The 21284-nt window shown below is 57.9% G+C and overlaps 1 protein-coding gene across 1 annotated transcript in view; it reads right to left on the reverse strand.

Moving 5' to 3' along the window:
* The window catches only part of LOC308261789 (mucin-2-like), a gene marked incomplete at both ends in the record, with an annotated part of 49601 nt that extends 40945 nt beyond the window's left edge, over positions 1–8656 (reverse strand). The window contains 23 exons of the mRNA XM_080693919.1: positions 69–308; positions 404–583; positions 660–770; positions 1231–1369; positions 1600–1754; positions 2107–2207; positions 2319–2371; positions 2555–2810; positions 3107–3233; positions 3439–3533; positions 3979–4143; positions 4246–4383; positions 4577–4646; positions 4729–4839; positions 5008–5146; positions 5224–5341; positions 5478–5603; positions 5818–6028; positions 6136–6245; positions 6327–6417; positions 6723–6837; positions 7637–7907; positions 8581–8656. Of these exons, the coding sequence (XP_080550045.1) occupies positions 69–308; positions 404–583; positions 660–770; positions 1231–1369; positions 1600–1754; positions 2107–2207; positions 2319–2371; positions 2555–2810; positions 3107–3233; positions 3439–3533; positions 3979–4143; positions 4246–4383; positions 4577–4646; positions 4729–4839; positions 5008–5146; positions 5224–5341; positions 5478–5603; positions 5818–6028; positions 6136–6245; positions 6327–6417; positions 6723–6837; positions 7637–7907; positions 8581–8656 (3198 nt within the window). The remainder of the gene's footprint in view (positions 1–68; positions 309–403; positions 584–659; positions 771–1230; positions 1370–1599; positions 1755–2106; positions 2208–2318; positions 2372–2554; positions 2811–3106; positions 3234–3438; positions 3534–3978; positions 4144–4245; positions 4384–4576; positions 4647–4728; positions 4840–5007; positions 5147–5223; positions 5342–5477; positions 5604–5817; positions 6029–6135; positions 6246–6326; positions 6418–6722; positions 6838–7636; positions 7908–8580) is intronic.
* Between the last annotated feature and the right edge of the window lie 12628 nt (positions 8657–21284).

A 21284-nucleotide genomic window follows, 5' to 3' on the forward strand; every position in this document is an offset into this window, starting at 1 on the left:
CCCGCCCAGGCCCGCTCTGCCCGCGGCGGCCCCGCCCACAGCCCCGCCCAGGCCGCAGGCCCGCGCACCTTGCTGTGGCAGGCGCTGAAGACTTGGCTCTTGATGATGCTGCACTGCTTCTCCGACCAGGAGCGGCGGTGCGGGTTCAGGCTGCAGGGGTCTGGGGTGGCGCTTACATCTGGGCAGGTGGAGGCCTCCTTCCAGCTGTTCCCAAAGTCCAGCTCGCTGCTCACCACCAGGTGGTCCCGCGTGGTGAAGTCGTTGCTAGTGCGGTCGTCGAAGTTCCCGCACAGCCCGCACAGGGTGCCCTGCGGAGGCAAGCACCGGGCCTCAGGAGCTCCAGGGAGGCGGGAGGGGCAGCGGCGCACCCCCACGCTGCTGAAGGCGCCCGGGGTCAGCCCACCTTGTAGGAGGGGTCCAGCCTGATGAAGATGGAGGTCTTCTTGTCCCAGATGACGATGATGCCGGTGCTGGTCTCGACCACCAGGTACTGGCCCACTTCCCGCGTGGTGTAGGGCACGTGGTGGCCCTCCTCCAGCTGGATCACCGTAAGACGCTTGTCCTCCAACTTCAGCTCCGTCCCCTGCCGGAGGAGAGGCCAGTCACCAGCAGTCCCGCAGGCCCCATGGCTGCCGTTCCCGGACACGGGCACCACTCACCCCTATGAAGATCTTGATGGCCTTGGAGCACGTCACCCCGGTGGTGCCGCAGGGGATGTTCTCGGTGACGATGCTGAAGGAGCCCGAGGAGGAGTTCTGGCCGCAGTAGTCCTGGGGGTCCACAGGGCCACGTCAGCCTGGACGGCCAGCACAGGGGTGCCCCAGGGTGTGCCCGCCCCAGCCAGCGGGGCACAGCAGCCTGCTGAGCAGGCAGACCCTGGCTCTGCAGGAGTAGGCCCCAACCCAACGTGGCAGGGCCACATGGTAACAGTGCCATGGGTCCAGGCTCGGAGACCCCCGGGGCCTGTCGTGTACACACACACACACACTCACTCACTCACTCACTCACAGGTCCCTAGCTCCTGTGACGGCCCTGTCAACCCCTTGCCTCCCCTCTGGGTTGCAGGAGGGTCACAGACAAGGCTTTACTGTGCCCACCCCACTCGCTGCTAGACACCCAGTGCCTCTTGACCCTGTAGGGTCTGGGCTAAAGATGGCTGGCCCTCCCGCTCCCAGGTCACCTAGAATCTCAGGGCAGGCAGAGCAGGTCACGGCCTCTGTCGAGCCTCACCTGAACAGCCACATAGGAGCAGTGGCCGTCGAAGTCATAATGCTTCCCGTCAAAGGTGATGTAGTGGCCGCTCCCGTAGATGGAACAGGTACCGTGGCACGCGAACTGGGTGCACTCCCAGCGTCCCTTCTGGCAGGTGCTGAAGAGAGCCGGAGGGGAACCTGAAGCCTGAAGGGGCCTGGGGCCCAAGGTCCTCACCCCGCTTAGAAGGCCGCCTGGCCAGGATGCTGGCCACTGTGGGGACAGCCACCGGGCAGCCCACACAGGACATCTGCACGCACCCACTCTGGCCCAAGCACATGGCACCCCAGCTCCAGAGCCATGCGTGTCGGCCCAGAGGGGCCCGGCAGACCCCGGCAGGCAGCTCACCAGGTATTGTTACAGTCCTGCTTGATCTGGTCCCCGGTGGAGTACAGGGCATTATTGTGGACACACGGACACTCGTCCTCCTCCACGCAGCCGCCGCGGCCGTCGTCCAGCAGCCCCTCGGGGCACACGCAGCCGCTGACACACTCTGTGTGGTACTGGGCAGCCGGAAGGTGGGTTCAGGTGAGACCAGAGCCCTCTCTGGGAGTCCGAAGCAGATGCCCAGCAGGACAGACAGTGTCCTGGCCCCAGAACCCCTCCCCACAGGCCAACCACTAGGCAGGAAGATGAGGGAGGGCTGCTGGCCTCCCTCTGGCACTTAAACGGGTCTCTGTGCCCTGAAGATTGCCAGTTCCCTCCAGGGTCAGGGTGTCGCTAAGGCCTGGGGTCCACAGGTTTTAGCGTCCAGACCCACATGGGTGGGGCGGTACCGGAGCCTGCTCCAGAAGGGGCTCAGGCAGAGAGATCCCCCAGCCCAGCCCACCCACAGCAGCCCTCCCTAGCACGCACATAGCCAGCCACCAGTGTCTGGCAGCTAGTGGGGCGGGACGTCCGGGGGGCCAGGGCGGTCAGGTTGCTGCAGTCCACAAGGATCTTCGGGGCTGCACAGCCTGCGGGACGGAGGGGGCTGCGTTAGCTCCAGTTAGCGGGGCTCCGACGGGCAGGAGAGGGTTGGGGGTGGCCTCCGGCAGATGGCCATGCACAGGGCAGCATCCACTTACTCTGGCCGATCAGTTTGACCTGCTTGCACTGCAGCCTCCCGTTCCGGCATATACTGCGAGGGAGAGTGTGGTTGAATGGGCCTGGCCGTCCCCTTGCAGGACATCACAGGAGGGCGCAGACGCCAGCCGGGCCACTCCAAATTCCCTGCCCCAGGCACCCTGCACACTTGGGGGGCGTGGCTCCCCCACATAGAGCCTTCCCTCAGAGCCCCCCCCTCCCCAGGCCAGACACCCACCAGCGCTCCTCCTGCCTCAGGACCACTTCCCCTGCCTCCAGGTAGAGGCCGCGGTGGTAACAGGAACACTTGGCCAGGGGCACGCAGCGGCCCTTCTCATCTAGAAAGGTGTCATCGGGGCAGCCGCAGCCATCCACAGGTGCAAAGCCCTGGGGACAGTGGGCGTCCCCCTCGGAGAGGGAGCGGCAGGTCTGCTGGCAGGCGGTCAGGTTATACAGAAAGATCTGCGAGTTGGGGCAGGAACTCACTTCCTTGTCTGCAGAGGGGACCAGGGGGGTCAGAGTGAGAGGCAGGAGGGACCAGTCCCTCCATCAGGACAGCAGGTGCCCACCCGGCCAAGGGTCCAGAGAGGACAGCCATCCTGGGGCTCCCTCATCCCCCAGAACTCAGCTGCCACAGCTCCCACCCAACCCACGGCCCCGGTCCCTAGAGCAGAGCACACAAGGGGCTGGTGCCTGCAGGAGACAGCTGCAGGGGCTGACCCTCCCTGGACCACCACTCCCGCCACCCCCACCCCATCCCGGACACCACAGGCCGGCAAGGGACACTCACTGCAGACGAGCTCCCGCCAGCCCCACAGCATGACGCCCTTGGCCGCGCAGGCGCGGGCGTAGGAGGACAGGGCCGCGCACATGCAGTCTTCGTTGTTTTGACAGTTACACGTGTCGTATTTGCACCTCTGGGTGGTGAACCAAGGCAGTGAGGCGGGAGAGTGAGGGGCAGTGTGGCCCCTACGCCCCATGGGCACACAGGTACCCGCACACACATACACACACAGACACACAGACGTGCATGTGCGCCTGGCAACACGTGCACTCCAAGCACACCTTACTGGCTCAGCATGCACCGGGCGGGCAGCCAGCATGGGTGCAGGTGAGACCCACCTTGTAATAGTCAGTGGGGTCCACGGCCTGGTGGCATCTGCCAAAGGGCAGCTCCGCCTTCTTCAGGAGGGAGCACCAGTGCTCGGCATAGTTGGCTGGGGAGCGGGTCAGAGCCTCAGCAGGGGCCGGACCCTTGCACACGCCCCACGGCCAGTCGCCCGCTCACCCAGGCTGACATGGACATGGTGTCCTCTGCACTCAAGCCCAGACCCTTCCTCCCTCCAGGAACATCTCCCAACAGCCCCACAGGGCTGGCCCCCTACACGGTGCCCACCACCTCCCGTGTCTCAACCCCAAGGGGCTGGGGATCCCCAGATGTGGTGGGTGGGAGGGCATGCCGTCCTAGGCCCAGGCCACCCAGGAATAAGGGCTGCCACCCAGCAGTGAGCCAGCCCAGCCCTCCACTGAGTCACTGGGCAAACTGCCACCACCGGCCACCATAAACCATCCGGGCGGCGGGAAGCCGCGGGCAGCCAGATGGGCACCTCGTGCAGCGGGTGCCACGCCAGCCCGAGGCCGGGTGGGCCAGCAGAGCCTCACCGCTCTCGATGTTGAGGGAGCAGGGGTCATCCAACCAGTCCAGCTGGTCCTGGCAGCTCGCCTGGGCCTTCCAGCTGTTGGCGAAGCCAGCGCCCGTGGCCTCCACCAGCCCACTGGGCGTCCTGAAGTCGTCAGCCTCCAGGCCGTTGAAGTTTCCGCAGAGGCCTGAGGGCAGCACAGGGTTGGAGCGCCCGGGCAGGCAGGGGCAGCCCCCTCGTGGGGCCTTGGCAGGGCAGCCCGCGGGCGGAGGAGGCAGGGGCTACTCACCCTGCACCTGCCCCTGGGTGGCCTGGTCCAGCGTCACAAACAGCTGCATGATGGGCAGCAGCTGGACCTGCAGCCGCAGCCCGAGGGCCGTGGTCACCACGATGTGGTAGGAGGAGGGTTGGAAGATTGAGAAGCTGGCTGGAAAGTAGAAGGCAGGCGCAGTGAATGGCCACAGGCCCCTGGACACCACCCACAGGAAGGTGCACCCAGGGCGGCATGCCCAGCCCCACGCAGAGGCCGGGGCACAGCCTGCCCTCACCGCCCGGCCTCCCGGGCCGTGGCCTCCCAGCAGGGCCCACCGGCCACACACAGCTCAGGCCACCGGACGCACCAGCTACATGGGGCAGGGTCACCTCCAGTTCATTGAGCTGCACACTGCCGTCCGACTTGAAGGCCACCACCTGCAAGAAAGGCCAAGGGTATGCACGGCCTGGCGGGCCCGAGAACCCCGGGGTGGGGGGCGCACAGGGGCGGGGCACCCACGTTCTTCTTCTGGTCAGTCAGCAGCACCACGGTCTTCAGGCAAGTCTGCTTGTCCGTGGAGCCGCAGGGGGCCAGCTCTCCCAGGAGGGCGTAGGAGTCGTTGCCGTCACCCTGGGTGGGGAAGGGCAGGGGTGCTGAGCCAGGGCCCATCGTCCTCACACCCGGGACCCTGCAGCAGCTCAGAAGGGCTGAAGCCCACTTCTCCTGCTGCTGCTTGGGAGTGACCGCACACACACCACCCCGGGATGTCCACCCACCCAGGGAGCTCCGGCCGCCTACCTTCGCCAGGACGTAGTAGCAGTCCCCGTGGAAGGTGAACTTCTTCCCGTCGAAGGTGGTGATGTGGGAGCCGCCTTCCAGGGCGCAGGTCCCGGGGCACGGCAGGTCTTCACACACCCAGCGGCCGGCATTGCAGACGCTGTGGGCAGCGGGGCACAGGTCAGGGCCCACGATGGCACGCCTGCCTGGGTGCGAGCCCCGGGCGCTGAGACTCACCACTGCTCACAGTCGTTGGTGATCTCCTGGCCCGGCGTGTACAGGTGCCCGTGCAGCTTACAGTGGCATTGGCTCACGGGGACACAGCCGCTGCCCGTGATGTCGTCGTACACAGTACCTGAGGCCGCCAGAGACCGACGTCACCCTGGACAGCCTCAGAGAGTGCTGTCAGCCGGGCCCCACCTCCCACCCCTGCAGCCACCTCTGGCACTTTGGGCCAAGCTCCGAGGCCCTAACTGTCCCAGAACACACACCTTCCGGGCAGAAGCAGCCATCCACGGGGTGCTCCTCGCACAGGCTGCTGACCTCCAGGTGTGAGCAGGTGTCCACGCAGGGCGAGGCACTCTCCAGGTACACCATGTTCTCGGGGCAAGTCTTAGCTAGAGGCGGAGGCAACTCGTGAGCCAGGGAGGGGGCAGAGCTGAGCACCCGCTGGGGCGGCCCACAGGGTCGAGGTCCCGGGACTCTGGGGTCGCCCAGTCCCCGGCCCCTGTAGCATGGCACAGACACCAGTCCCGTCCGGGGGGGGGGGGGGCTCCAGGCGCCCAGCTGTGTGTGAGGAGCCCCAGCGCCCGCAGGTCCCAGGCTGCTTACGGCACAGCGAGGCAGTCCTCCAGCTTCCGGGCCGGCCCCCGGCATGGGAGCACTGGCGTGAGAACTCAGCCAGCGAGCTGCAGACGCAGGCGTCGGCCTGTGCGCACTGGCAGCGATCCTGCATGCAGGCGCGCACGTACAGCTCCAGCGGCACCCGGGTCTGGCAGTCCTGGAAGGCCTCGCCGCCCAGCAGCTCCTCGCACTCCGCGCGCTGCGGGAAGGATGGGTGGGCGGCTGCTCACGCGTCCTCCCTCCCCTCAGCCCACAGCCTGCAGGCCCTGCCCCAAGGAAGGCTGGGTTCCGGGGCCTGGGACTCACGTGCTCAGAGCAGGACGTGGGCTCGGGCGCCTCCTCGGGGTCCTCGCACACCGTGTCGGGCTTGTTGACCTTCTGCATGTTCCCGAACTCAATGGCACTAAAGAGTATGCCTGGGGGCACAGCCGGTCAGCGGTCAGCGGCCGGCAGCTGCGCCCCGCTGCCCATCCGCCAAGCCCCAGCCCAGCACTCACCGTCAGAGAGGAACTCCGAGTAGGTCTGCAAGCCGTTGAAGTCCCCGCAGAGCCCGCACGTGTAGTTCCTGAACCTGTCATCCAGCTCCAGCTGTGGGCAGGACAAAAGTGAGCCAGCTGTGGGTCCCCGGCCAGGCTGGCCCGGGACAGGCAGGCGGGAGGAGGGAGGGTCCTGCAGCATGCTCTGGGGGAAGCTAGGTGCCAGCCAACTGGCCCCAGGGCCTGAGCGTCCACCCACGGCCAGCCAGCCTGGGCTCTGTGGCTGGGACGCTCTCCAGCACCCTTCTCCCGCCACTAGGGGCCTGGGGTCCTCCCCCCACCCTGCCCTCCGTGGGGTCACCCAGCCCTGGTTGATGGAGGAGCCCCTGCCCAGAGACCCAGGATGCTGGTGCCCACCATAAGTGCATCCTCCCGGTTCCACGAGAGGGAGAGACCAGCGCGGGAGTGGACCTTGGTGTAGGCCTCGTTCTTCTCGATGAGCAGCCCGGAGCTGTAGTGTGGGGTACTGACCCTGTGGGGCACCTGCCGTCAGCGCCTGCCCTGCCAGAGCCCGTCTCCCGGGTCTTCCCACAGGGACTGAGGCCCTGGGTGGGGCTGGGAAGGCTCCCGGCCCAGGCTCATGCTCCCTCTGTGACTGTCCTGGCAGGGGCCTCTCCCAGGAGCCCCGGGGACATAGGGTCTGAGGAAGGAGGGGCCGGGCCAGCGGCTCAGAGGGACACCCCCCAGAGTCTGCCAGAGGCGAGGTCCTCCAGCCCTGCCCAGCCACCCATCACCTGGGGGCTGTTTCCTACACTGTCAGGGACACCCCATGCACCGCCTCACCCCACCACGGCACACATGGCAGACCAGGTGTGGGGTGAGAGGGACGCGGCCAGAGTCCCGTGTGGGAAACAGAATCCCCTGGGACAGGAAGAGGGCAAATCCGCAGGCGGGAACCCGCTGGACAGGAATTCATTTAAGAGGTCCTCATTGTTCCCCAGACAATGCAGGGACAATGGCCAGGCTGGGGGGCTGCCGCTCCCCACTCTGCTTCTGTAACTCTAGCTGGGGAGCGGCTTGAGCAGCCTCCACGCACCCCCATCCTGGACCCCTGGCCCACCGGCAGGCTCCAGGGATGCACAGGGTAAATAAGACCCCTGGTCTACGAGGGAGGAATCCTGGTGAGGACGCACCCATGTTTGTTGAATGAACCCATGACCTGAACTCAACCTCAAGGCCTGCCAAGTGCAGGCAGGCTGGGGGCGGCTTGCTCTGAGGAGCCGGCAGGGAATACCCTCCCCCCTTACTGGACGCCGGCCGAGCTCACTCACAGGGCCCCGTTCACCACGACCAGCTGGCGGGTGAGGTAGATGGTGTCATCCTTGATGGTCAGCAGGATGGACTCCACCTGGGGGAGGCCCCCGTCCTCGGCCTGGCTCCGCTTCAGGTGCACGGCGAATTCCTTGTAGGAGTCCCGGCAGTCGGAGGCAAAGTTGTAGTCGCAGAGGCCGGGGAAGCGGTAGATGTCGCCGTCGAAGGTCTTGTAGTGGAAGTCGCCCCAGGTGCTGCAGACATTGTGGCCGTGGTCTCGGGATCTGCTTTCTAAGGGGGCCACCGCGGGGAACGCGTGAGCTTCTCAGGCCAAGCCTCGCCTGCCCCCAGCCCGTGCCTCCAGGCTGGCCCGGAGGCCCGGCAGAGGTGCCCTGGGGACCCCAGCAGAAGGCTCCTTTCTGTAGGAGGGTGCCTGTTGGACCTTCAGCCACCCCAGAGGGTCTCAGCCCAGAAAGCCCACTGGAAGAGGGGCCTCAGGCCCCCGTCACCCATCCCACAGGTAGCCGCCACATCCCCCCTTTCCATGTCCACCAGCCTCGTCTACAGCACCCCCCAACAGCAGAGGGGCCGTGCTGGACCCCCAAGAGGCTGCCGCCGCCCCCACACGCACATCCCCACCATGCTTTGCACCAGCCTGGTGGGATGGTTGCTGTGTCTTTTCTGGCGGAAGTGGCCGTTCACCAGAACCCACTCTGCAGAGGGCTGTGTCGGCCTGGCCCTCTCAGGACTCCTGCAGGGCCTCCCCAGCTCGTTTTTTCTGGGCACCACACACTCCCCCGAGCCATGCACAAGGGCCCTGGCAGAGGCCGCCCCATGCAGCCTGGATCCTGCCCTCTGGATGTGATGGCAAGGGACCCAGGAAGCCCTTCCAGCAAGAGTGCCGGGTGCCCCAGAGCTAGACACTGCTCCCCGTGCCAGGCTCTCCGGCCACCCAGCCTCTCACCTCGCTGGAGCTCTGAGCCCCCAGCCAGGGCCAGGGCCAGGCAGGCGGCCACTAGGTGGGCTAAGGGCAGCCCCATGGCTGCTCCGGAGGGCAGTGCAGGAGAGCGACCAGGGCAGGGGTCTGGGCCTTATATCCCCAGTGGGCCTCGGAGGGCGGGGGGAAGGGGCGGGGCAAGGGTGGGTGGGGCATCCACCAGATTATCCAGAAAACAGCTGTGAGGGCTGAGGCTAGAGTGGGAAAATATTGATTTAGGTTATCTGAGTTAATCTTTTTATGACTCCTGGGTAAACCTGGGCTTCCTCAGAACTTAGCAGCCCAGTTACCCCCATGCCAGCACACGCCCAGGGCCAGCCTTCCATCCCTCCCAGCTACTAGAGGGCCCAGGCTTGGGGGTAGGGGTCCCTGGCAGGGCCACATCTAGCAGGCTCTGTGGCCCCCAGCATTGCCCAAGAGCGCACAGGCTGGACGAGCAGCTTCTGAGCCGGGGCGCACGCCTGGCCTTCGCCACTGCTCCATCCCGGCACCCCTGCCCCTGAGATGGGAACAGGTCCCATGGGGCTCAAGCCCACATGGCCCCAGGGAGACAGGCCCACCCCACCCAATCCTGGGGCTCTGAGATGCATGTGGACGGCCTCCTGCACCTGGCTCTGCAAGCGGACAGCCTCCAGGAGGCAGGCAGCCTCTGGCTCCTGTGGGGTCCTGGGGGCTCCCTCTGGGTGGCGCTCACTGAGCTGCCAGGCCCTGTTCCATCCCCTGTCTAATCCCTGTGTTTTCCCAGGCTGAGCCAGTCCCTGGAATTACCTGCAACTAGAACTCAGGGAGCCCTGGCCCAACCAGGGACACTTGCTGGAACCAGGTCCCCTGGGCACGAAGACACTAGCTCGAGGCCTGGAGTGGCCATCCCAGAAGGAGTGGGGAAGGCGGCCCCCACCCAGCAGGCATTGCCCCGGCAGATGCCCTGCGGCTGCTGCCTCCCGGGGATGCATGTGGACAGGGGTCTGGGGAAGGTGGCCTGACCAGCCTTCCCTGACCGCACTGTTACTCAGGAAGGAGGTCCTACCCCAGAGCAACAGCGCAGAGTAGGCTCTGATGAATCTCAGACCCCCTGAGCCCCGCCTGGAGCTGGCCGCTGCTTCCTCTGTGTCTAAACTTCTTCCAGGAATTGTGTGCAGCCTGTGAGCTTGTGCCAACCCCCAAACCTGAGCCCGCTAGGCACACCAGTTCCCGAGGCCACCCAGGTGTGGAGGGCGCTGACAGGCAGCCATCCCATAGCTGGGGGCTACACTGAGGCAAATTCTGATTTGGATATCCCAGCCCCTCAGAGAGAGAGCATCCAGTGATCTCAGGTCACTGTGGCAGCCTCAGATTCCACTGAGCTCCAGGAGGCGGGGGTGGGGGGTCATCTAATGGTCACAGAGGGTCTGGACCCAGCGATACCCCAACCCCTCCCCTGTCCGCCCCGTTGCACTAGCCAGACTCCTTACACAAGTGGTGACTTGGGGTAGAGAAATTCCTACCTGGGCCCAGGCCTAAGCTGAACCCCCACACACACTCAGGCCTCTGGCTGCAGCAGACGGCCCCCCATGCCACAACAGAAGGTCCAGAAAGGAGCCCTGTACTGCAAGAAAGTCAGGACTAAGGGTGAGCACCATCCAGGGCCCTGGACAAGCCTCTCATCTTTCCCACTGTACCTATGTGCTCCAGCCTGGGGTCTGTCCTCCCTGCCAGGCCTTTGGCACATGGACCCTGAGTGTGTGGCCCGAGCCAGAGGCACCGGGATTAGAGAAATGGAGCTGGCTGAGCCAAGGGCACCATTGTATCATTTCCCCACACTGGCCTCACACGCTGGCAGTGAGCCCTGAAACCCAAGGATGGGCCTGGATCCTGGGGCCCAAGAGGCAGTGATTTTCCATGCCAGGCTCCTGCTTCCCTGGTGGGATCAGAGGAATCCTAGCCAGTTACAGGATACCCAGCATAGTCCTCTGGCTCTGAGCTCTGAGAAGGTGGGTCCTCCCTGGCTAGACAAAGAGGGTTCTCCCTGGATAAAGTGGGTCCTCCCTGGATAGAGAAGGTGAGTCCTTCCTTGAAGAAGAAGGTAGATTCCCCCATGGATGAAGTGAGGTCCTCCAGGTGAGAACCCTCAAGTTTCTCTTGTATGGAGAAGATGGAACCTCCCTGATACAGAAGGTGGGTCCGACCTGGATGGGGAAGGTAAAGTCTTCCCTGGATGGAGAAGGTGGGTCCTCCCTGGGTAGAGAAGTGGGTCCTCCCTGGATGAAGAAGGTGGGTCCTCCCTGGATAGAGAAGGTGGGTCCTCCATGGACAAAGGTGAGGTCTTCCAGCTGAGGTTCTCTTGAATGGAGAAGATGGAGCCCCCCAGATGCAGAAGGTGGGTCCTCCCTGGGTGGAGAAGGTGGGTCCTCCATGGAATGCAGTGAAGTCTTCCCTGGATGGAGAGGGTGGGTCCTCCCTGTGTAGAAAGGTGTATCCTCCCTGGATGGAAAAGGTGGGTCCTTCCTGGATGGAGAAGGTGAATCATCCCTGGATTAAGAAGGTGGCTTCTTCTGGGCATGGTGGCGCACACTTGTATTCCCTGCGCTTGGGAGGCGGAGACAGGAGGATCATGTAGGTTCGAAGCCAGCCTTGCTGGCTTAAGAGACCCTGTTTCCAAATAAAAAATATAAAATAGGTCTGGGAGTGTAGCCCAAAGGTAGAAGGCCCCTGGGTTCCATCCACAGTACCACCAAAAAAAAAAAAAAAAGAAGGTGGCTTCTCCTTGGATGGAGAAGATGGGTCCTCCCTGGTTGGAGAAGGTGGATCCTACCTAGGTAGAGAGATGAGTCCTCCCAGGATAGAGAGATGAGTCCCCTGGATGGAGAAGGTGGATACTCCTTGGATAGAGAAGTGAGTCCTCCCTAGATGAAAAAGGTGGCCTGCCTCAGTAGAGAGGTGAATACTCTCTGGATGGAGAGGATGGATCCTTCCTGAGTAAAGAAGTGGATCCTCCCTGAATGGAGAAGATGGGTCCTTTCTTTATAGAGAGGTGGGTTTTCCCTGGATGAAGAGGATGGATCTACCCTGGGTAGAGAGGTGGGTCCTCCCTAAATGGAGAGGATGGGTCCTCCCTGGGTAGAGAGATGGGTCCTCCCTGGATGGAGAGGGTGGGTCCTCCCTGGGTAGAGAGGTGGGTCCTCCCTAGATGGAAAGGATGGGTCCTCCCTGGGTAGAGAAATAGGTCCTCCCTGGATGGAGAAGGTGAGTCCTCCCTGGATGGAGAGGGTGGGTCCTCCCTGGGTGGAGAGGTTGGGTCCTCCCTGAGTAGAGAGCTGGGTCCTCCCTGGTGAAGGTGGTCAGTGCTGTGTACCCTCTAGGCAGGATAGTGGTGGTGGCCCAGGCTCAGGGACCCCACAGGCTCTCAGGGCAAGCTGTGGCGTCAGGCACCCATGGGGGTCTGGCTCTGGAGGAGCTGGTGTCAAGGCTGACGGCATCACCGCCGGCTTCTCAGCCTCCAGCTGTGATCCTCAGCATCCCTGGCACATGGTGGGGACCAGGACAGCCACGGGGTCTAAGGAAGGGGCCAGCACCCACACCTTTCCACAGGACACGCGGGCCCTGCTGAGGGGAGGGTGTGCGCCACTTTGAGGAAATCTCAGGTTGTACCCATTCCAGGAACAGAACGTGGTGGCCGAGGTGAGACCGAGCACCCGTCCAGCTGCAGACAGACGCCTCTGGGCGAGGGTTCCAGCACCCTGCGCCTTCCGTGCCAGCCCACGCCCTGCCATGTTTGCCTGGACAAGATACTGTTCCCAGGACTACACGGACTTTACAGCCTTGACGGAGGGAGAGGACGGCAAGCACGTCACCGGCTCCCGCAGTGACTGTTTCGCTCTGAGTGTCCACACACTGACTCATCAGGAAGCTGGTGGCTAACCAGCCTCTGGAGGAAGGGGCTGGCGAGGGCAGGTGCCTCAGGCACCTGAAGATGGTTAATATTATGTGTCAACTTGGCGGGACCGTGGGACCCAACCTTGGTACCACAATCAGATGCTAGCCTCCGTGTTCCTGCAATGGTACTTTTCACATGTGAGCAGATGGCCCTTCCTGGTGTGGGTGGGTCTTGCCCAATCAGGTGAAGGCCTTACAAGCCCAAGATCCTGAGAAAGAAGAGACACTGGCTCCCGGTATCTCTGGATTCAAGCTGTAGCCTCACCTCTCCCCTGGGTCTTCCGCCTACAGATTTCAGACTTGCACCCCTGTCATTTCACGAACCAGTCTCTTAAAATCACACACACACACACACACACACACACACACACACATCCTATTGCCTCAGCCGCATCCCCCCACGCAGTGTGGCAGGCAGGCACAAAGCCCTGCTTCCTGGGAGCGCCCTCCTGCACACGGTAGCTACCGATCCCCTCCAGGCGACGCCCCTCCTCTCTGGCCTTGTGGCCACATGTGACCACGGTGCCCTCTACTTAGGCGACTGCTTGTGCCAGCCATGTGTGTGTCATCTCAGACTCCCCGTGATCAGTCTGATCATTAACCCATGTTACAGAAAGGGAAACTGAGTCCCCGAGGAGCTCATGTCTCAGCTGCTGGGTCAGAGTCTCGCCCACAGTACTGGCCCCCCGCCACCCCAGTCAAGCCCCAGAGCCGGGCTGCCCGGCCCTCAGTGGCTGCGCCTATGTGGCTGTGGGGAGCTGGCCACAACCAGCCCGGCAGCACAGCCAGGGCTTTGCCACGCAAGCAGTGGAGGAGGGTTCCCAGCCCATGCGCAGCCCAGCCCAGGACCACCGGCAGGCAGCAAGGCACCGAGGCCTGGCAGACAAGCACCTGCCATGCCGCCCTCTCCGCAGACCTCCCCTGGGCGCACACAGGCTCTGTTCTTGGGAGTGCGGCTGGGGACGGACCAGGCTGGGGTCCCTGAGCAAGCCCAGGCTCCGTGGCAGGCGGGCACTGGCCCGGCCCCGGGGCTGGCAGGCAGGTAGCTGCACATCAGGAGTTCAGCCATTCCGAGTAGCTACCCGGCTCCCAAGGGACGCGGCCCAGCTGCCACACCCTCATGCTGGCCACTGTCCTCACGGCGTAAGGCTTTCTGGTCCTCCTGCTGTGAGCGCCTCGAGGTAGCAACCCTCAAGGGCCAGCCTCAAAGTAGATGACCACTAACTCCCTCCAGGACAGGTGGGTGGGCGGAGGCTTGGACTGAGAGATGGCTGGGGGAATGGGTGGATGGGCATATGGGTGGATCGATGGATGGACGGACGGACGGATGGACGGACGGATGGATGGATGGGAGGATGGATGGATGGATAGGAGGATGAGTGTAGAAGTGGATGAGGAAATGGGGGAATGGGTGGAACCCAGAGGCTTTTCTACCTCCGGGCTATACCCCCAACCTATTTTATACTTTATTTGGAAACAGGGTCTCACTAAGTTGCTGAGAGCCTCACTAAGAAGCTGAGGCTGGCTTCGAACCTGTGCGATCCTCCTGTCTCAGCCTCCCAAGTGCTGGGATTAGAAGTGTGAGCCCCCACGCCCGGCTTTAACTTAGCCATTTTAAGTGTACAGTGCAGTGGTATCGATACGCTCACACTTGTACACCGTCCTCACAGCCATCTTCAGAACTGAAAATTCTGTCCCCTTGAACTCGAACACCCCTGGCAATCGCCACTCTACTTCTTGTCTCTACCTGGGTGGGCAGTAGTAGCGGTGGTGGTGGTGGTAGTAGTAGTGGTAGTAGTAGAAACTGAGCCCAGAGCCTGACACATACTAGGCAAGCAATCTACCACTGAGCTACATCTACTGCCCTTTAAAATAGAATTTCTGTAGCATATGATAATTCTGTTTAACTTTTTTTTTTTTTTTTTTTTTTTTTGCTCCTGGGAATTGAACCCAAGAACATTTTATCTCTGAGCTAGAACCCAGCCCTATTTATTCATTCATTCATTCATCTATTTGTTTTCATTTTGAAATAGGACATAAGTTGCCAAGGCCGACCTCGAACTTAAGATCCTCCTGTTTCAGCCTCCCAAGTACTGAGGTTACAGGTGAGTGGCCTCATGCCCAGGTCTATGTGTAACTTTTTGAGGAATTACCAAATCATTTTCCACAGTGAATGCTCCATTTTACATACCCACCAACAATGTGCAATAGTTCCAATTTCTCCGTATCCTGGCCAGCACTCACTATTTTCTGTTTCTTACCATAGCCAACCTAGCGGGTGTGAGGAGGAATCCCGCTGGGACTTTGATTTGCATTTTTCTAATGACTAGATCTTCAGCATCTTTTCACATACTTTTCGGCATTCTCGGCATTCACGTATCTTCTTTAGAGAACTGTCTATTCACGGCCTTTGGCCACTTTTGAACAATCACTTTTTTAAAAGTTGATCTTATGGGACCTACAACCTTAACAAATTCACCCATTAATTCCAGTGGCTTTATGTAGATTCTGGCTAGATAACTGTGTCATCTGGGATGTTTTACTTCCTTTACAATCTGGGTCTTTGCGCATACATTTTTTCCATTCTGAATGCCTGGCTATGATTTCTGGCACAGTGTTGATTAGAAGGGGTGAAAGCAGATATCCTGGTCTTGTTCCTGATTTCAGGGAAAGTGCAATATGACAGCTGTGGGTCCTTTTAATGCCTTTTATCTGAACGAGGAAGTCCTCTTCTACTTTTAGTTTGCTGAAAGCTTTTATCAGGAACGAGTGTTGAATTTCTTCTAGTGCTTTCTTCTGCCCTTACTGAGGGATCAATGGTGTATCTCCTCTAGACACCTAATGTGGTGAATTACGTTGACTTTGAATGTTAAAACCTTGACTGGTAAAAGCCTGCCTTCTTAGAATAGACGCCATTTGGTTGCCATTTTTGTACACTGTTAGATTCCATTTGTTAGAATATAATTTTAAAATTTCACATTTGTGTTAACAGAGGATATGGGTCCATAGTTTTCTTTTCCTGGAAATTCTTTGTGTGGCTTTTGTATCAGGGTAATACTGACCTCAGAAACAGCTTAAAGTAGTCTTTTCTATTTTTTGGAAGTGTTTGTGTAGAGCTGGTGTTATTTCTTCCTCAAATGTTTGGTAGGATCCACCAGAGAAGCCTCTGGGCCTGGAGCTTCCTTTGTGAGCAGGATTCATTTTTCTTGGCCTTGACTACAAAAATCAAGGTCTTTAATACAGAGCACTATTCTAATTATTTCTTTCTAAGTGAACTTTGATAAATTCTGTCTTCAGTGAACTCGTCTATTCCATATAAGTTGCTGAATTTATTGGAATGCAGTTGCTCACAATATTCTCTTATTATCCTTTTAGGCTCTGTAGGATCTGTAGTGATGTCTCCACACCAATTCCTAATATGGTGGCTTGTTCTCTTGTCTTTTCCTATCAGTCTGCCTAGAGGCTTTTATTGATCTGCTCAAGAACCATCTTTTGGTTTCATGGATTTTTCCTAGTGTCGGTTTTTGTTGTGCTGATTTATCAGGATTTTCCTTTTCTTCTTACTTCAAACTCAAGGTGTTTCCATTTTCTTTCTAATTTTCAAAGTGGAAGGCCATTAACTAGAGTCCTTTCTCCTTGGCTCATGTAGCAGTGAGTGGTGTAGATTTCCCCCTAAATAGTGTTTTAGAACCATTCCACAGCCCGTCATGATAGCACACATCTGTAATGCCAGCTACTTGGGAAGCTAAGACAGGAGGATCTTAAGTTAAAGGCCAGCCTAGGCAATTAGGCAAGAATTTGTCTCAAATTAAAAAAAAAAATCCAGGCGTGGTGGCACACGCTTGTAATCCCAGTACTTGGGAGGCTGAGACAGGAGAATCACAGGTTCACGGCTAGCCTCAGCTACTTAGTAATGCCCTCTGCAACTTAGTGAGAACCTGTTTCAAAATAAAGAATAAAAAATTGGGCTGGGGGTATAGCTTGGAGGTAGAATGCCCTCTTGGTTCAACCCCCAGTAACCCAATAAATAAATAAATAAGATTGGGGGCATAGCTCAGAAGTAGAGAACCCCAGGTTAGGCCAGTGCCGGGGCCAGCGAGGCCAGGATCGGAGCCTGCCGAGGGGTTAGGCCGGTGACTGGGCCAGTGAGGCCGGGATTGGAGCCTGCCATGAGACAAGGCCGGTGCTGGGGTCTCCAAGGCCAAGATCAGAGCCTGCCGATGGCTTAGGCCAGTGCCGGGGTCAGCAAGACCAGGATTGGAGCCAGCTGTGAGGCAGGACCGGTACTGGGGCCTCCGAAGCCGGGATCAGAGCCAGCTGATGCATTAGGCCAGTGCCAGGGCCAGCGAGGCCGGGATCAGAGCCTGCCATGAGGCAAGGCTGGTGCTGAGGCCTCCGAGGCCAGGATCCGAGCCTGCTGAGGGGTTAGGCCGGTGCTGGGGCCAGCAAGGCCAGGATCGGAGCTTGCTTGAGGTATGGCTGGTGCTGGGGCCTCCGAGGCCAGGATCGGAGCCAGCCGTGAGGCAAGGCCACTACTGAGGCCTCCGAGGAAGGGATCGGAGCCAGCCGAGGGGTTAGGCTGGTGCCAGGGTCAGTGAAGCCAGGACCGGAACCTGCCATGAGGCAAGGCCGATACTGGGGCCTCCGAGGCCGGGAATGGAGCCAGCCGAGGGGTTAGTTCAGTGCGGGGGCCAGCGAGGCCAGGATCAGGGCCTCCCATGAGGCAAGGCCAGTGCTGGAGCCAGCGAGGTTGGGATCAGAGTCCTCTGAGTGGCCAGGCCACTGCTGGGGCCATCAAGAGTAGGATCGGAACTTGGAATGAGGCATGCAGAGAGAAATAACACAGAAAATAAACACCAGATGCTTCCCTTAATTAGCAAAAACTAGGAGGAAAGGGGTAACAGGAGGAGGTGGAGTAGTAGAAAGGGCCCTACTGAGAAGCAATTAAGGTGACCAATCAGAGGGGAGGGGTGGGGGAGGGTGGAATCTTTTTAAAACTCATGAGGTGCGGAAACAAATACATCAAAGATAATCACCAATTAAGCATGGGCTCGAGGGAGGGGGAGGGAATGGGATGGGGATTGGATGAGGGCTAATCGGATGATGTGTGCTTGTATATCCTCTCAAGTCTTCTATTCCAATGTGATGTATGATTGCAATGCACCAATAAAAATAATAATAAAAACGTAGAGAACCCCAGGATTCAATCCCTGGTACTATAAAATCAAAAGAGACATCCCACAAATGTCATCTCTGAGGAGACAGGAAGATTGAAGGTTTGAGAAGCTTCAGTAACTTTGAGAACCTCTCAGCAACCTAGTAAGACCCTGTTTTCAAAACATTTTTTTTTTTTTTTTGGTGGTACTGGGGATGGAACCCAGGGGCCTTCTACCTCTGGGCTACACTCCCAGACCTATTTTGTATTTTTTTAATTTGGAAACAGGGTCTCTTAAGCCAGCTGAGGCTGGCTTCGAACCTGTGGGATCCTCCTGTCTTAGCCTCCCAAGTGCGGAGATTACAAGCGTGCGCCACCACGCCTGGCTCAAAACAAGATTTTTTTTAAAAAGGGGGAATGGGGGTATAGTTCAGAGGTAGAATGCCCCTGGGCTCAATCCCCAGTACCACACACACAAAAAAAAAAAAAATTAGTACAATTGCTATTACATATAGTACTAATTGCTACAGGTAATAGCTGCTGAAAAATTCTAAAACTGGTGGGGCTAAAGTTTAAAAAAAAAAAAAAAACAGTGCCGGCGTGGTGGCGCACACTTGTAATCCCCACGTTTGGGAGGCGGAGACAGGAGGATTGCGCTGGTTTGAAGCCAGCCTGGCTGGCTTAAGAGACCCTGTTTCCAAATAACAAATATAAAATGGGTCTAGGAATGTAGTCTGGAGGTAGAAGGGTTTCCAGGAACCCCAGTACCACCAAAAAAAAAAAAAAAGTTAAAAAAACAAGTTATTTACATAAACTCAAAATATCTTCCCCAATATATTTATAAATTAATTATAAAGTAGCAAAATAGTAACACTGCTGCGCAGAAAGCTAGCAGACCCCACCCACACCAAGTTGTCCATACTGTCACACAGGTCAGGATTGCCTTCCTTCTTATAGCTGAGTAGTCTTCCACTGCTGACATGCACGGTATTTTCTTTACCCACATGTCTACTGGTGGGTGCTGGGGCTCATCATACACCTTGGCTACTGTGAACATGGGGTGCAGACATCTTGTCAACCTACTAGTTTCGTTTCTTTTATGTATATTTTAGTTGGCTTTAGTTGTTGTGACCAAAGACCTAGCGAGCACAGTGGAAGGGAAGGAAGACGTATTGGCTCACCACGGTGTTAGAGGTTCAAAGTGGCCTCCGAGCGCCTAGACGGCCGAGCAGGGTGATGAGTCCTGGGGAAACAACTTCTTAGGCCTGTGAGCAGAATGCCCCCTGGCTTCCTCTCAAGCAAACTTTTTTTTTTTTTTTTTTTTTTTTTTTTTGCAGTATAGGGGCTGGAGCCCAGGGGCATTCTGCCTCCGAGCTACACCCCTAGCCCCATTTTTTATTCTTTATTTTGAAACAGGGTCTCACTGAGTTGCAGAGGGCCTCACTAAGTAGCTGAGGCTGGCCAGGAACCACTAGTCCTCTTGTCTTGGCCTCCTGAATGCTAGGATTACAAGCGCACACCACCACGCCCGGCTCTCAAGCTTTTTCAAACAAGTTTCCATGGTTTCATCCTTGAGCCTGTGATGGGCGGGTTCAAGCCAACTGCAGACATGACCTTACTGTGTCATTTGTCTCTGTGAAAAGTATTTCTATTCAGTAACTGCCTCTTTCGGGGCCCCAATTTCTGGTCAAACTACAAATTTTTTAAATTTTATTTTCTGCTTTCTGCTCTCAATTCTCACAGTAAATTCGACTAAAAGCAGACAATAATATCCATGCCACTATCTGAGTGTTCTGCTGCCTTAAAATTTTCTCCACCAGATTCAGTCCATCATATTTATTTATTTACTTATTTATTTGTGGTCCTGGGGGTGGAACCCAGGGGCTTTCTACCTCCGGGCTACACCCCCAGACCTATTCTATGTTTTATCTGGAAACAGGGTCTCACTAAGTTGCTGAGAGCCTCACTAAGTAGCTGAGGCTGGCTTCGAACCTGTGCGATCCTGTCTCAGCCTCCCAAGCGTGGGGATTACAAGTGTGCGCCACCATGCCAGGCTTAGTCCATCACCTTTAAATTCAATCTCACTTAAAGTCTTGGGACAAGGGGAAAATGTAGACAAATTCTCTGTCAGAATTCGTGTGTGTGTGTGTGTGTGTGTGTGTGTGTGTGTGTGTGTAAGAGAGAGACAGACAGATAGAACCCAGGGGTATTTTACCTTTAAGCTACACCCCCAGTCCTATTTTAATTTTTATTTGGAAACAGAATCTCAGAAAGTTGCCTTCTAAGTTGCCGAGGCTGGCTTTGAGCCCGTGACCCACATCGTCAGTACTGGAGTTACAGACAGGCACCACCACACACCGGCTTCTTTGCCAGAACGTACCGTGCGAGGTTCCTAGACCAGTTTCCCGTGGAGCGCTCATCTGAACAGTCTTTCCTACCTGCATCCCTGTAGCAGCCTGGTCTTCCAAGCCTCCGCCCAGAATCACCCATGCAGTTCTGCTTACGACATCCTCACGCTTCTCCAGCCGCATCCCCAGACCTTTCCAGGCTCCTCCCACAAACCAGTTCCAGAATCTTCTGAACAGTGTCATCAGGTGTGCCGCACCACGAACCTCAAACCCCACTTCTGGAACCAGTTTTCATTTTAGTTAACTTTTTCATCACTGTGACCAAAAGACATGGAAAGCGCAACTTAGAAGAAGAGTTTATTAGATCAAGGTTTTAGAGGTGTCAGTCCATGGTTGGCCGGCTCCAAGGTAGAAATAGCTCAACGGCAGAATTTTAGGGCAGAGGAGAAAATGGTGCTCTCGCCTCAGGGTGGCCAGGAGGCGGAAAGCGCAAGAGGGGGCAGATGCGGCCCTGGCCACGGCCCCAGTGACCAGCCTGCTCCAGCCGGGCTTCCTCTGTAAACCTGGCTGCAGAGCCTGACACACGAGCTTCTCTGAGGGACACCGTGTGTGTGTGTGTGTGTGTGTGTGTGTGTGTGTGCGCGCGCGTGCGTGTGTTTCTGGGAATCGAATCTGGGCATTTTACCACTGAGCCACATCCCAGCTCTTTTCCCTTTTTACTTATTTATTTTTTAATTTGGGGACGAGATTCTTGCTTAATTGTTGACACTGACCTCAAACCTATGACCATCCTGTCCTAAACTCTCAAGTTCTGAAATTAAAGCGTGTACCACCACGCATAGCTTTTGTATACCTAGTACTGGGATAGCTGGACCATGTAGTAGTTCTGGAATTTTTTGATGGTGGGCTTTTTTGATTCATTTTGTTTTTGTATTGGGTTAAAGCCAGGGGCATTCTATCTCCAAGCCTCAGCCCCAGCCCAGCCCTTTTTCTTTGTTTGTGTGTGTGTGTTTGTTTATTTATTTATTATTTATTGCAGTACTGGGAATGGAACCCAAGGGCACTCTACCTCTGAGCTCCACCCCCAACCCTATGTTTTATTCTTTATTTTGAAAAAGGATCTCACCGAGTTGCAACAGTTCTCACTAAGTAGCTGAGGCTGGCCAAGAACCGCAAGCCTCCTGTCTCAGCCTCCCAAATGCTGGGATTGCAAGCGTGCATCACCACGCCTGGCCCTTTTCTTTGTTTTTTTTGAA

Source organism: Muscardinus avellanarius (genome assembly GCF_963383645.1).
Source record: "Muscardinus avellanarius genome assembly, chromosome: 1".
In the NCBI taxonomy this organism is placed as follows: domain Eukaryota; kingdom Metazoa; phylum Chordata; class Mammalia; order Rodentia; family Gliridae; genus Muscardinus; species Muscardinus avellanarius.